This window comes from Acinonyx jubatus, chromosome E1 (genome assembly GCF_027475565.1).
Source record: "Acinonyx jubatus isolate Ajub_Pintada_27869175 chromosome E1, VMU_Ajub_asm_v1.0, whole genome shotgun sequence".
NCBI classification, from domain to species: domain Eukaryota; kingdom Metazoa; phylum Chordata; class Mammalia; order Carnivora; family Felidae; genus Acinonyx; species Acinonyx jubatus.
Window position 1 is genome coordinate 57,709,784 of NC_069397.1, and position 14,689 is coordinate 57,724,472.

Genomic DNA, 14,689 nt, shown 5'->3' on the forward strand with positions numbered 1-14,689 from the left:
AGAGGCCCCTATCGCTGACCCCCGGGGCAGGAAACAGGAAGGCCCCGCGGAGTCTGGCTGCGGGCCACAGGGGGACAGTTACACCACACGCGAGCCATCGCCCCCTGGGGTGAGGAGCGCAAGCCGGCCCCCTCCTGGGGGGGCCGGGAAGTAGGACTGTCCTCGCTCCCTGGAGGGCTGCCGGAGCGGCCTTGGGTCCCCGGCCCCAAGCAGTGACACCCCCCCCTCTGGCGTCCCCCCTCTCCGGTGTCCCCTCCTCTCTGGTGCCCCCCCTCCCTGGTGCCCCCTCTCCAGGAGATCTAGGGGTGGATGCCATTAGGTGGAATCAGATTTTGAGCCCAGGTGGGACGGCCTGGAGGGCACCCTGGGAGAATCCTCTGGAAAACTCACTGCACATCCAACTGGGTGTTCGGCCCAACCCCGGCTGCCCTTCCCTGAAAGGCCAGACTGTGGCACTGGGTCTGGGACCCCTCCAGCGACACGTGTGCTTCGAGCACAGGTCTTCCGCCGGGGCCAGCGTGGGGCTGGGCCACCCTGCCTTTCGGGAGCGATTGGATGTGGCTGCTAGACAGGACGCTAATAGGGACGGTCCGCCCACCATGAAAACGGGGCGCCTCCTCCAGAAAGCCACGCCCCCTTCCTGCACACACAGGCGGAGCTGCAAAGCCTCTTGGGGGGATGGAGGTGGTGGGACCCTGAGGGCGCATGGAAGAGTCTGGAAGCTGCCCGGGCCCGGTTCCTGGGGGCAACCGTAGCGGGCACCCCTGCCCACAGGCTCAGAGATGTCGGGAAGCAAGCCCCGACTGGACCCGAAGCCCCCGCCCGCTGGGCCCCCTGCAACCCCAGCCAACTTCCGGGAAGCCGCGGAGACAGGCTCTCACCTGAAGAAGAGACGGAGGGAGCGCATGTGCCCCAGGTCCACGCGGAACACGCCGCAGATCTGCTCCAGCGCGCAGGCCCTCTGGGGCTCGTCCCAGCGCGGGGTCTGCAGGAGGCCGTGGCCGTCGGGGAACCGCAGGGGGGTGTCGGCGCCGCAGGGGGAGCTGGGGGAGCGGGTCACGTGAGGGCCACGCGGCTCTGTGTCCCCGCCGCCCCGGGGACAGGGCAGGGAGGGCGTGGGGGACACACTTACGCACGGGCCCAGCTCAGACACGCACACAGACAGACACCCGTGAGCCAGCGAGCCAGCGAGCGAAGGAACGAACGAATGAACGAACGGGTCCCATTACAGTCACACATGAAATTACATTTCATGTGGAAGGGAAGGCGTGTTTTGATCAAATTGCATCCCACACGGACAGAGGCAGTGAGTGGCCCTAATGACAGATGAGCGCCCCCACAAGCCTTCCCTGTGTGACCTTGGGCGGGTCATCAAGCCCCTTGGAGCCTTTGTGTGGACATTTGCAAAGTCAGGATAATAACAGGCCTTTGTGCATATGATCAAGGGCTGCAGAGGGCTCGGTGCCGGGCCCCCTGCTGCCTCGTGATCCCTTTGGACGGGGTGGGGCTTCTGTTTGAGTTTCTACCGGTTCACCATTTTCCTGGAAAAATAAAACACTGGTTCTGTTTATGGTTCAGTAAGGAAATTATCAATACCAATAACACAAATAATGCACATTTATGAAACACTCAGTATGGGCCTGGTCCTGTATTAACCACCTCGCATGGGCACGTATCACATATAATCCTCGCAATAATCCTTTGAAAGGAGCGGTGCCATTTACCCCCATTGTACAGAAGAGGAACTGAGGCCCAGAGAGGTTAAGGGGCTTGCCCAAGGTCACACAGCTGGCAGGCGGTAGAGTCGGTTTTTGGACCCAAGCTTGGAGAGCCAGGTCCTTACCGCCATACTTGCCGGCCTCTAAGCTCCAAGTTCAGCAACACAACCCCATTTATTAGGGTTTTTTTTTTTTAAGTTCCTGAATTTGTTTAAAACCCCAGTTGCAAAGCATTTTATTACGTGGATTCCGCCACACCGCAGGCTAAGTGCCATCTGTGGAGATTTAACAGTAGCATCTAGCAAAAGCCGACGAAAATGTAACCCGAGTAAAAGCAAGCATCAGTTCTGGGCCCCCACCCCGGCATCCTACAGAGAGGCGACAGCAATGGCCTTCTCCAGCTTCCCTGTTTCAGCCCAGAGCATAAAAGCGTCAGAGGCACTTAATCCCGAGGTGCCTCTTCCTCAAAAAGGCACCAGTTCTCTGCACGAAGCCACAAGGGGTGGTTCACGCACAATCCCTCAGAACTTGGGGCATCCTCAAAGAGAAAAGACCGGCCTTTTAGAACCTTTGCTGCTTCTAGAACATCAGTCGGCCCGGTGTGCGGGAGCCGGCGGCTTTTCTGCCCTCCCTGTCTGAGGACACTGGGCCGAGCCAGGTCCCGCCATTTCTGTGGGGCACCTGGGCACTCCCAGGGGACAGATTCAGATACAAATCAGTAGCTGGATATGGGAAGGTGGGTAGGCGAGCCGAACCTCTGTGGCCACGCGGCAGACCCAAAAAGGCTGAGGGAGTCGCCGCCTTCCGGAGTGGACCCTGACCGGGCTGCACTATACGATCATTGTTTGCAAAACAAGGCAAGTGGCAGGTCTGAAGACCACCCCCCACCACGCACCTGATGCAGCATCTCGTAATCTGCTTACTGAACAACGAGGCCCCCGCGGCTGGGAGATCACGGGCTCCACGTGCTTCCCAGGCTCGCCTCCAAACCCGGCTGGAGAGGGACCACCGGAGGGTGGCATTATTTCCAGCCCCCTCCCCACCCCCCCCCCCCACCGCTCCACCTGCACACACACCGCCACAAACCCACACCCCCTTCCCAGCGCTGCCGCGTGCCGTGGGGCAGGCCGAGGCTTCCAGAAAACAGATCCAGCATGGAGACTCACTCGAGCAGAGTCATGGGTGGAAGATTCTCCGGCCAGTGCCGTGGCCAGGAGACCTGATTCCCTGCAGGGGAAGGAGCCCATTTCAAACCAGGAGACAGCCCCAGACAGAGGGTCGGCCTCGTACCTTCCAGGGGCAGCTGGCCTCGGGGCAGAAGGCTGCTCGCGCCCTTCCGCGGCTCCTGAGGGGGACATTATTAGCACTTATTAATTGATTAATCGATTAACTCCAGACACTACGCTTGGGACCTACCACTGGGGTTCTATCAACCTATTGTTTCGGCTGACTCAAAAGGCTCAGGATGAAGAAAAGCAAGAGAAAATTTAGATATTTTAGGGGCACCCGGATGGCTCGGGTGGTTGAGCGTCCAGCTCTTGACTTTGGCTCAGGTCATGGTCTCGCCGTTCGTGGGCTGGAGCCCCATGTCGGGCTCCGTGCCGACAGTGCAGTGCCTGCTTGGGATTCTCGCTCTCTCCCTCTCTCTCTGCCCCTTTCCTGCTTGTGCTCTCTCTTTCTATAAATAATAGATGATAGAGCGATAGATGGATGGATGAGAGAAGTTTGGATATTGTAAAAATGGTTAAAATCTGGCCCCCATGCCTCTTTGGCTTTGAGAACCACAACTCAGTCATTATGGAGGTTTTCTCTTCCCCACTTACACTTTTTCTGAAAAGAGACCCTTCCTATAAATACCGGTTATCTGCTGCCGTGTGACGAATGGCCCCAAAACTTAGCAACTTGAAAACACCCCCTTTTTATTTGTCCACAGAGGTGATGCTACTTGGCGTCTTCTGGCTCTTTCTACCACACATTTCTAACTCGTAGTATTTGGGGGAGGGATTGCCCAAATAAACCGTCCGTTTAATTTCAACACACCCCACATAACAATCGTGTGAGCACATTACACAGAGCACACTGGAATACTCTTGGAACCGAGCTGCTCTCCACGCACAGAGATAAAAACTAAAAACCAGGCCTATTTCAATCTCCCCCACATCTTACTTCCTCACCGTTGTTTTTCTCACGGCTTCAAAGTTCGCAGACATCCTACAGATTCATCCCAGGCATGAGAATTGGTTTTTTTTGTGTTTTTAATGTTTATTTCTTTTGAAAGACAGAGAGACAGAGCAATTGGGGCAGGGGCAGAAATCGAGGGAGAGAGACAGAGAGAGAGAGAGAGAGAGAGAGAGAGAATCCCAAGAGGTTCCGCGATGTCAGCACAGAGCCCGACGTGGGGCTCGATCCGACAAACTGTGAGATCATGACCTGAGCCGAAACCAAAAGTCAGATGCTCAACCGACTGAGCCCCCCAGGTGACCCCCCAGGCATGAGTGTTAAGTGACCTCCTGTTCTGTGCCAGGATGTGCTGGCAGCTGGTGAAGCAGAAGTCACCAAGATATGGTCATCACCCTGTGGCAGCCGGTCTTGATGGGGAGACAGATGTCACACTAGGTGGCTGAGGTGATCATCCAGTCATCTGCTATCACAGGCCCTACGCCATGGGGACCCAAGCCGTCCATCAACTTTGCTCTAGTTTGAGCCCTTGGAACCCCAGCCACAGTCCCAAGCATAGTGTCTGGAGTTAATCGATTAATCAGTTAATAAATGCAAATAATGTCCCCCTCAGGAGCCGTGAAAGGGCACGAGCAGGCTTCTGCCCTGGGGCCAGCTGCCCCTGGAAGGTACGAGGCCGACCCTCTGTCTGGGGCTGTCTCCTGGTTTGAAATGGGCTCCTTCCCTTGCAGGGAATCAGGCTCCTTCCCCTGCAGCGAATCAGGTCTCCTGGCCACGGCACTGGCCGGAGAATCTTCCACCCATGACTCTGCTCGAGTGAGTCTCCATGCTGGATCTGTTTTCTGGAAGCCTCGGCCTGCCCCACGGCATGCGGCAGCGCTGGGAAGGGGGTGTGGGTTTGTGGCGGTGTGTGTGCGTGTGGAGCGGTGGGGGTGGGGTGGGGAGGGGGCTGGAAATAATGCCTCCCTTTGGTGGCCCCTCATAATTTCCAAAACCTGGAAGCAACAAGCACAATGTCCTTCAGTAGATGAATGAACGAACTTCAGTCCATCCAGACAACGGAATATTATTCAGCTCTAAAAAGAAATGAGCCATCAAGCCATGAAGAGACACAGAGGAACCTTAAATGCACATTGCTAAGTGAAAGAGGCCGGTCTGGAAATGCCACAGACTATGTGATGCTGCTAACGATATGACGTTCTGGAAAAGTCACAACTATGGCCACAGTTCAAGGATCAGGGTTGTCAGGGGTTGAGGGGAGGGGGAAGGGATAAATAGGCAGAGCACGGGCGATTTTTAGGTCAGTAAAACTACATATGACCCTTGAGCAACGCGGGTTTGAACTGCAGGGTCCGCTTTGTCTGGATTTTTCCCCATAAATACTGTGTGGTACTGTAAGCACACTTTCTCTTCCTTATGATTTTCTTTTTTTGTGTGTAATTTTGAAGTTTATTTATTTATTTTGAGGGAGCGCTAGCAGGGGAGGGGCAGAGAGAGAGGGAGCCAGAGAGAATCCCAAGCAGGCTCCGCGGGGTCAGCACACAGCGCGATGCGGAGCTCGCTCTCATGCACTGTGAGATCGTGACCTGAGCCGAGATCAAGAGTCAGATGCTCAACCAACTAAGCCATCTGGGTGCCATTTCCTATGATTTTCTTAATCACATCTTCTCTTCTCTAGTTTACTTTCTTGTAAGAATACAGTGTATACTGCATATAACATCCGAAGTATGTGTTAGTCAACTTCTTATGACGTTGGTAAGGCTTCCGATCAGCAGTAGGCTATTAGTAATTAGGTCTTTGGAGACTCAAAAGTTATATGTGGATTTTGAGCGTGGGGGGGGGGTCGGCACCCCTCACCCCCACATTGTTCAAGGATCAACTGTACTCTGTATGATGCTATAAATTTAGATATATGTCATTACGCATTTGTTAAAACACGTCAGATGTACAACACCAAGAGTGAGCTCTAACGTAAACTATGGATTTGGAGTGATAATGATGTGTCAACAGAGGTTCAGCAGTTGTAACAAACATACCCTCTGGTGTGGGATGCTGATAATGAGGGAGGATATGCATGAGTCAGAGCAAGAGGTATAGGGGAAATCTCTCTGCCTTCCTCTTGACTTTTTTAATGAACCTAAAATTGCTCTAAAAAATAACATCTGTTAAAACAAGAAAAAACAATTCGCTGGAGAATAAATACAAATGAACAATGACATTTCTGTGTCCAGAGAATGAAATAAATGGAAATGAAACAAGGGACTCTGGGGAGAGGTCTAGGTCCATGAAATTGGCAATAAGCAAAAAACTATAAAATGTAGTGTAGGTAAGGGTTTGGGAAAATGGACACCCTTGCATAGCCACAGGGTGGGGACTGTATCCTGGTCAAACTTTTCTTTCTGGCAATGTGGAAATAAGATGCAAACAGCTTAAAAATGTTTATACAGTTTGACCCTTTATTTTCATTTTTAAATATCGATCCTAAGATTGATGGCCACAAAAAAACACATACATAAATAGATACAGAAAAACTGTTTGACAGGGGCGCCTGGGTGGCTCAGTCGGTTCAGTGTCCAACTTCGACTCAGGTCATAATCGCACGCTTTGTGGGTTTGAGCCCCACGTTGGGCTCTGTGCTGACAGCTCGGAGCCTGGAGCCTGCTTGGAATTCTGTGTCTCCCTCTCTTTCCCCCTCCCCCACTCATGCTGTGTCTCTCTCAAAAATAAACACACACACAAAAAAGAAAAAATATTTGACAAAAACACTCATTCATGATAAAAGCCATCAGCAATATAGGAATAGAAGGGAACTTCCTTAAGTTGCTAAAGGTCACCTAGAAACATTCTACACTTAATGTGATAGAGACTCAGTGATAGAGACTGAATTGTTTCCCCCATGATCAGGATAAGGTTAGTATGCCTGTTTTCATCACTTCTGTTCAGTACAACACTGGAGGCTCTAGCCTCTCCATAAGATGCGAAAAGAAACAAAATGCATAAAGATCAGAAAAGAAGAAGTGAAACTGTCCCTGTGTGCAGATGATACAGTTATTTACACACAAAAAAATCGCATGAAATTTACAAAACAACTAATAGAACTAATAAGTGAGCTTAGCAAGATTACAGGATAAGAGGTTAATGTAGACAAAAGAAATTAATTGTACTCTTAAAGACTAACAACAGACAACTGACAAATATAATAAATTAAAAATTCCATTTATAGGACCCCCTTCAAAAAGATCTCTACATAAAATATTCAGAAATAAATCAAACCAATGACATTCAAGACCTCCATACTGAAAAACACAAAACCTTGCTGAAAGAAATTAAAGGAAATGTAAATAAATGGAGAGATACACCATGTCCATAGACTGAAACAGTCAATATTGTTAAGATGGTAATCCTACCAAACTGATCTATAAATTCAACACAGTCGCAATCAGTATTCCAGTAGGACCTTTTCGGGGGGTAGGAATTGTCAGGCTGACTCTAAAATTCATATGGAAATGCAAAACACCTAGAAGAACCAAAGCAATTACAAAAAAAAGTAGAGAGTTGAAGGACTTATCTGATTTTGAGACTCATTATAAACCCACAGTAATCAAGGCAGTCTGGCAAGGGTGAAAACATAGACTTTCATATCAATGGTACGGAATGGAGAGCCCAGAAGTAGAGAAATATGATCAATTGATTATTGACAAAGACGCAAGGACAGTTCCATGGAGAAAGGAGTGCTCTTCCACAAACGGGGTTAGATCAACTGGATATCCATATGAAAAAGAATTAACGTCACTTCTTTTTTCATGTTGTATACAAAAATTAACTCAAAATGGGTCACAGATCTGGATGTGATGCCTAAAATTATACAACTACTAGAAGAATCTGTAAAAGAAGTCTTAGCCACCTTAGAATAGGCCAAGATTTCTTAGAATACAAAATGCATAATCACAGAAATAATTAATAAACTGGAAAATTAAAAACTCTTTTCAAAATAACATAGACATTCAAGCCACAGCCTGGAGAAAATATTCACAACACATATATCCAATAAAAGATTACCCAGAATATGTATGAGACACTCTTTTTTTTTTTTTAAGTTTATTTATTCATTTCGAGACAGAGACCATGTGTGTGGGAGAAGAAGAGAGAATGTGGGAGACAGAGAATCCCAAGCAGTCTCTGTGCTGTCAGCACAGAGCCTGATGCAGGACTTGAACCCACAAACCACGAGATCATGACTTGAGCCGAAAGCAAGAGTGGCAGGCTCAACCGACTGAGCCACCCAGGTGCCCCTCCCTGTAGGAGACATTCTTGAAACTCGATAGTACTGTCAGACATAGATTTCTTAGCTATGACACCGAGGCACGATCCATAAAAGAAAAAACTTGATACACAGGACTTTATTAAAATGACAAATTTCTGCTCTTTGAAAGACACTGCTAAGAAAATTAAAAAGACAAGCCACAGACTGAGAAAAGATACATGTAGAACACATCTCTGATAAACGATCTATATCCAGAACGTATAAAGAAACTTCAAAGTCAGTAATGAGAAAACAAACGCAATTTAAAAACAGGCAAAAGATCTGAAAAGGCGCTTCACCACAAAAAGGGGGCAAGTACACATATGAAAAGGTGCTCGACATGGTTGGTCGGGAGAGAAACAGAAACGGAAACCACAAAGCGATACAACAGCACAGCACACACCTATGAGGAACACTACAACACAAGCGTACACTGACAGTCTGGACTGCCGGCGGGAACCACAGCAGCCAGACTCACATGTGGCTTGGCGGGAATGCAAAGTGAGAATCCACTTTGGGAACACGCCCTTACCACATGACCCAGCAATCCCACTGCTCGGTACTTACCCGAGGGAAATGAAAAATGCTCGCATAAAAATCTGTGTGTGCGTGCTGATAGCATTTTTATTCATAACCACAAAACCAAGAGCCAGCAGCTGGGTCTTTCAACTGGTCAGTGGATAAAGAAGTATGTCCAATGGAATGGACAACGGAATACCACTCGGCGATAAAAAGGAAGAAACCGTGATACACATAACAACATGGGTGAATCAGAAACATATCAAGGGGAAAAAACGGGACTCAAAAGGTTATATGAAAAGATACCCAGCGACAATAGTAATCAGGGAGATGTAAATTAAAACCACCATGAGATACTCCCACACACACGTTAGGATTGAAAAGCCTGACTGTGACCCTACCAAGTGCTGATGAGGACAGCAAGCACCCAGACCTCTCACACACACATCTGGTGGGAGTGCAACACGGGGCAACCACTTTGGAAAACAGTCTGGCAGTTGCTTAAAAAGTTAAGCACCCACTCACCATATGACCCGGCCATCCCACTCCCAAGTGTTTATCAAAAGACGTAAAAACCTACGTCCACACGCAAGAGTTCTGCATAAAGGTGGAAAGCAGCTGAGAACGGAGAACAACCTAGCGGGTGAGGGGATAATAAGCAGGTGAATGGATAAACACATCGTGGTGGTTTATGCACACAATGGAGCAGGACTCGGCAACAGAAATGAATGAACTCTTGACTCATTCACACAGAAGTCTGGGTACATCGTGAAATCGTCATGCTGAGTGAAAGAAGCTGGACAGAAGAAAGAGTACATACTGCATGGTTCCATTTATAGAAAATTCTAGGAGATGCAAACTAATCTATAGTGACAGAAAGCAGAAAAGTCATTTAGGGGGCAGGGGCTGGAGGAAGGGGTGGATTACAAAGGGACACAAAGGAAATTTGGAGGTGATGGATATGCTCATTAACATGATTGTGGTGATCGCCTTACTGGTGTGTGTGTGTGTGTGTGTGTGTGTGTGTGTCAAAATTCAGCAACTATACACTTCAAATATATGCAATTTAACATACACATATTATACCTCAATAAAGTAAAAAAAATCCACCAATATTTAAAAAAAATTTTTTTTATGTTTATTCTTGAGAGAGAGAGAAGGAGACAGAGTGTGAGTCGGGGAGGGGCAGAGAGAGAGGGAGGCACAGAATGCAAAGCAGGCTCCAGGCTCCGAGCTGTCAGCACAGAGCCCGATGCGGGGCTCGAACTCATGAATTGTGAGATCATGACCTAAGCCCAAGTCGGACGCTTAACCGACTGAGCCACCCAGGCGCCCCTGTTACTGAATTTCTAACAGGAGAATATTTTAATATATCATGGCCCATTTATATGATACAATGCCATGAAGCTATTATAAAACATTTTACAAAAGTATTTAAAGAACAAAAAAATGCTCACACTGTTCTGTAAAATGAAGAAAGTAGGATATGATATCGATATGGCTTTACATATAATGTATATTTATAGCTACTTTATAGCTGTATAAATATATCATAGAAGCAGAAAACAGCCCCCAAATTACAATAATGATCCTGTCCAGATGGCATGATTATAGGTTTTTCCATCTTTTTAATTTTGTAAATTTTCTCAAAGTAATAATGAATCCTTTTGATAATCAAAAACAATAAGCTAAACTTGTATATGCATATCTTTTCTTTTTTAACAAGAAGCCTATAATGGTTTTTATACAGAAAACCAATAAGGGTAATTTCAAAAATTAAAAAAAAAAAAGAAAGAAGGTCAGGTATAAACAACTCAGCATCATCATGGTTACCATCTGTCTGTGGCTTCCTGTGTGCCAGGAGCTCTGCTTATCGAGGGAGATGTTCTTTTTTTTAATGTTTATTTATTTATTTTGAGAGAGAGAGAGAAAGAGAGAGAGAGTGGGGGAGGGACAGAGAGAGACAGAGGGAGAGAATCCCAAGCAGGCTTCCCACCATCAGCACAGAACCTGACACGGGGCTTGACCCCACAAACCGTGAGATGGTGACCTGAGCAGAAATCAAGAGTTGGACGCTTAACTGACTGCACCCCCACAGACGCCCCGAGGGAGATACTATTAACCCCTTTTTATAGCTAAGGAGACTGAGGCCATGAATGACGTCCCCACATCGCACAGACGGTACACGGCAGGGCGGAGACGGATGGCCGGTGTGGCTGACGCAACCAAATCTCAAGCTTCCCACGCCTACGGCTTGTGACTCCAACAGGAGTCGCAACAGTTTAAAAGAACAAAGAGGAAGATACAGAGGAAAGTGAAAGTCTGTTTTTAAAAATAGCCGGTAAAGGATGCCCCTAAACGCAGTCTACCTGTCCCCCCTGCCCCAGGCTCCTGGCCCGGAGCGGTCAGCCCGGCAGGTTCTGCCTGGCAGGAAAGCCCCAGTCCTTAGCCCGGCGTGTGACATTGCATCATCTGGCATGGGTCGCCTACGGCTGCTACCAGAAGTCACCACACTTGCAAGGCTTAGAGCCACGGCAGTTTGTTCCTCACAGCTCTGGAGGCCCGGAGTCTGAGATCAAGGGCAGCAGGGCCCCGCTCCCTCGCACCCCAATCCCTGCCGTCACCATCGCATGGCCTTCCTCCCCCATATGGTGCTCTCTGTGTCTCTGTCGTCTCTTCTCATAAGGATACCGGCCATTGGATTAGGGCCCACCCGAATCCAGAAGGACCTCATCTTAACAAAGCCCATCTGCAAAGACCTGATGTCCAAAGAGATCACATTCTGAGGTTCCCGGAGTACACGAATTCGGGGGCATTATTCAGCCCCGTGTAGCCCTTCGCAGGCCCCTGTTGTGTTCTAGACACACTGCACAACTCTTCCTCTCCACTCCGGAAGATCTCCTCTCCGGCCGTTTGCTCTCTCGGGCCCCTCCCTCAGGGCTGTCTGCTGTACCTCTCCGTGTCTGCTCTTTTCACTCTCCAAGGCCCAGCTTAGGTACCATTTTTTCCGAGCCGCTTCCTCCCGATCCTTGGAGAAGCCACCAAGGAGAGTGTCGGACGTGAGGCAGGTAGGTAATATATGCTGACTTTCCTTTATTTCTTGGGAAATCCTTAGAAGTTTAGCCTTCTCTTTTGCGTGTTTTGTCTTTGACTTTGCACAAAGTCACATGCTCACGATCAAACCAGACAAAGACATCCCAAGAACATAAAATTCTGGGCCCTTACGAACACCCCTCATGAATACAGACACAATCTCCTCAACAAAATACTAGCAAACCAAATCCAACAACATACAAAAAGGATTATACACCATGACCAAGTGGGATTTATGCCAGGAATGCGAAGGTGGTTCAACCTATGAACAGCAATCAGTACAACACGCAGATTAACAGAATAAAGGACAGAACCCACATGATCTCACTAGCTGCAGAAAAAACATTTGACAGAAATCCAACACCTTTTCATGATGAAAACACTTAACACACTAAAAATAGAAGGGAACTTCCTCAAACTGATAAAGGGCATCTATGAAAAACCCACAGGCAACATTATACTCAACGATGAAAGACTGAAAGCTTTCCCCTAAGATCAGAAACAAGACAGGATGTCCGCTCTCTTCGCATCTATTCAACGTTGCAGTAGAGGTTCGACTCAGGGCAATTAGGCAAGAAAGATAAAAGGCATCCAGATCGGAAGGAAAGAAGTAAAACTCTCTTCACAGATGACACGATCTTGCACGTACACTCTCTGTAGGAATTCAACCCCCACCCCCCAGCAAAACCTACTAGAACGAATGCATGAATTCGACAAAGTTGCAGGATATAAGATCGATAAGCAAATAGTAATTGTATTTCTTTTTTAAATGTTCATTTATTTTGAGACAGAGAGAGAGAATGACAGCAAGCAACGGGGGTAGGAGCAGAGAGAGAGGGAGAGAGAGAATACCATGCTGTCGTCACGGAGCCCGACGCGGGGCTCGATCTCACAAACCGTGAGATCGTGACCCAAGCCGAGATCAAGAGCGGGACACTCAACAGACTGAGGCACCCAGGCGCCCCAATTAATTGCATTTCTATGCAACAGCAATCAACAGTCTAAGGTGAAATTGAGAAAACAATCCCTTTTACAACACACACGTACAAGAAGTACAAGCCTTGTCCCCTAAAAACTACAAAAACGTTGTTGAAACAAATCAGACGGAAAGTGATCCTGCATTCACGGGCCAGAAAACCGAGTACGGTTAAGAAGGCGATATTCTCCCGAATTGATCCATAGATTCAACACAGTCCCTACTGAAATCCTACTTGCCTTTCTGCAGCTGCCCACAAGCTGATCCTAACATGGTCCTAACAGCCAAAACAACACTGGGGGAGAGGGAAAGAGCTGGAGGGAGGGCTCGCATGTCCCAGTTTAAAACCTTACTACTCACAGCCTGGAGCCCGCTTCGGATTCTGTGTCTCCCTCTCTCTCTGCCCCTCCCCTGCTCACGCTCTGTCTCTCTCTGTCTCAAAAATAAATAAAAAAAACATTAAAAAAAAAAACTTACCACAAAGCTACGCTTGTCAAGACTACGTGGTGCTGCCATACGGACAGACCTATCGATTAATGGACTCAAATGGAGAGTCCAGAAATGGAACGCATACAGTGACGGTCAACTGGTTTCCAACAAGGGTCAAAGCGATTTCCTCCTTCAGCGGAGGAAAAGAGTATTTTTTTGGTTTTGTTTTTGTTTTAAACAAATGGTGTTGGGACCACTGGATATCTATGCGCCAAAGAATTCAACTGGACCCTGACCTCACACCGTTCATAAAAATGAACGCAAAATGGACCAAAGATCTAAATGGAAGACGTACAACTTCAAACTCTTAGAAGACAGGCATCGATCCTCATGACCTTGGATCACATCGTGATTTCTTCATTATGACATGGAAAGCACCAGCAACCAGAGAAAAAGTAGGTAATTCGGACTTCATAAAAATGAAAAGCATTCATGCTTCACAGGAAACTATCAAGAAAGTGGAAAGACAACCAACCCGCAGGATAGGAGACAATATTTACCAATCACGTATCTGATAAGGGACTAGAACCCAGAGTATTTAAAAACACTTGGAATCCTGAGGCGCCTGGGTGGCTCGGTCGGTTGAGCGTCCGACTTCGGCTCAGGTCATGATCTCGCGGTCCGTGAGTTCGAGCCCCGCGTCGGGCTCTGTGCTGTCAGCTCAGAGCCTGGAGCCTGCTTCCGATTCTGTGTCTCCTTCTCTCTCTGCCCCTCCCCAACTTGTGCTCTGCCTCTCTATGTCTCTCAAAAAATAAATAAATGTAAAAAATAATTTTTTGAATAAATAAAATAAAAAATAAAGAGAAAAGAAAAGTTTAAAAAGACAATAGCCCTAGAGGGGAAATGATACAAAGGTCCGTCAACGGAATGAGTCCCTCCACACAACGGACCGTTGCTCAGCCATGGGAAGTAATGAGGTGCTGGTATAACAAGTCACTGTGTGCCCATTCTCCCCTGGCCTGGGTCCTCTCATACTTTTCTGAGCAAAGGGTCTTACATCAAGCAATGACCTCAGAAAACATCCTTTTATTCAACGGTAAGTCCCCAGCCCTGCCCTGTTCTGGGGACGGCTCGGTGTGCTCCCCACCGTGTGGAGCTTTGTTCCGGTGGAGAACGAGGTAGCAGACACGGGAAGGAGTCGGCTGTGTCACGGGGGTGTTCTCGGGGCCCCGAGCCTAGCGGTGGGTCCTCCTGTGACAACCGCAGTGCCCTGGAAACGGAAACTCGTTTGCTCTCACTTCGTGGAGTTTAACTTCCCTCCCTAGTGCGGGAATGGAAATGATCTCACGTAGCAAATCATCATACGTGAAAAGACACTCCTTGTGATTCTCTTACTGCTTAAAATTTGCAAGTAATAAATCAATTAATTCACTTTTGTGGTTCAGAATCTTAAAAACAGGGCAGCACCAGCTG

General features: G+C 48.0%; 1 protein-coding gene across 4 annotated transcripts in view; it reads right to left on the reverse strand.

Annotated features, from left to right (window-relative positions):
• Window positions 1-14,689, reverse strand: part of TBC1D16 (TBC1 domain family member 16) — a 73,049-nt gene that overhangs the window by 12,615 nt on the left and 45,745 nt on the right. For all 4 annotated transcript variants that reach the window (XM_053212798.1, XM_053212799.1, XM_027052573.2 and 1 more), the window contains exon 4: window positions 882-1,043. In XM_053212798.1, the coding sequence (XP_053068773.1) occupies window positions 882-1,043 (162 nt within the window). The remainder of the gene's footprint in view (window positions 1-881; window positions 1,044-14,689) is intronic.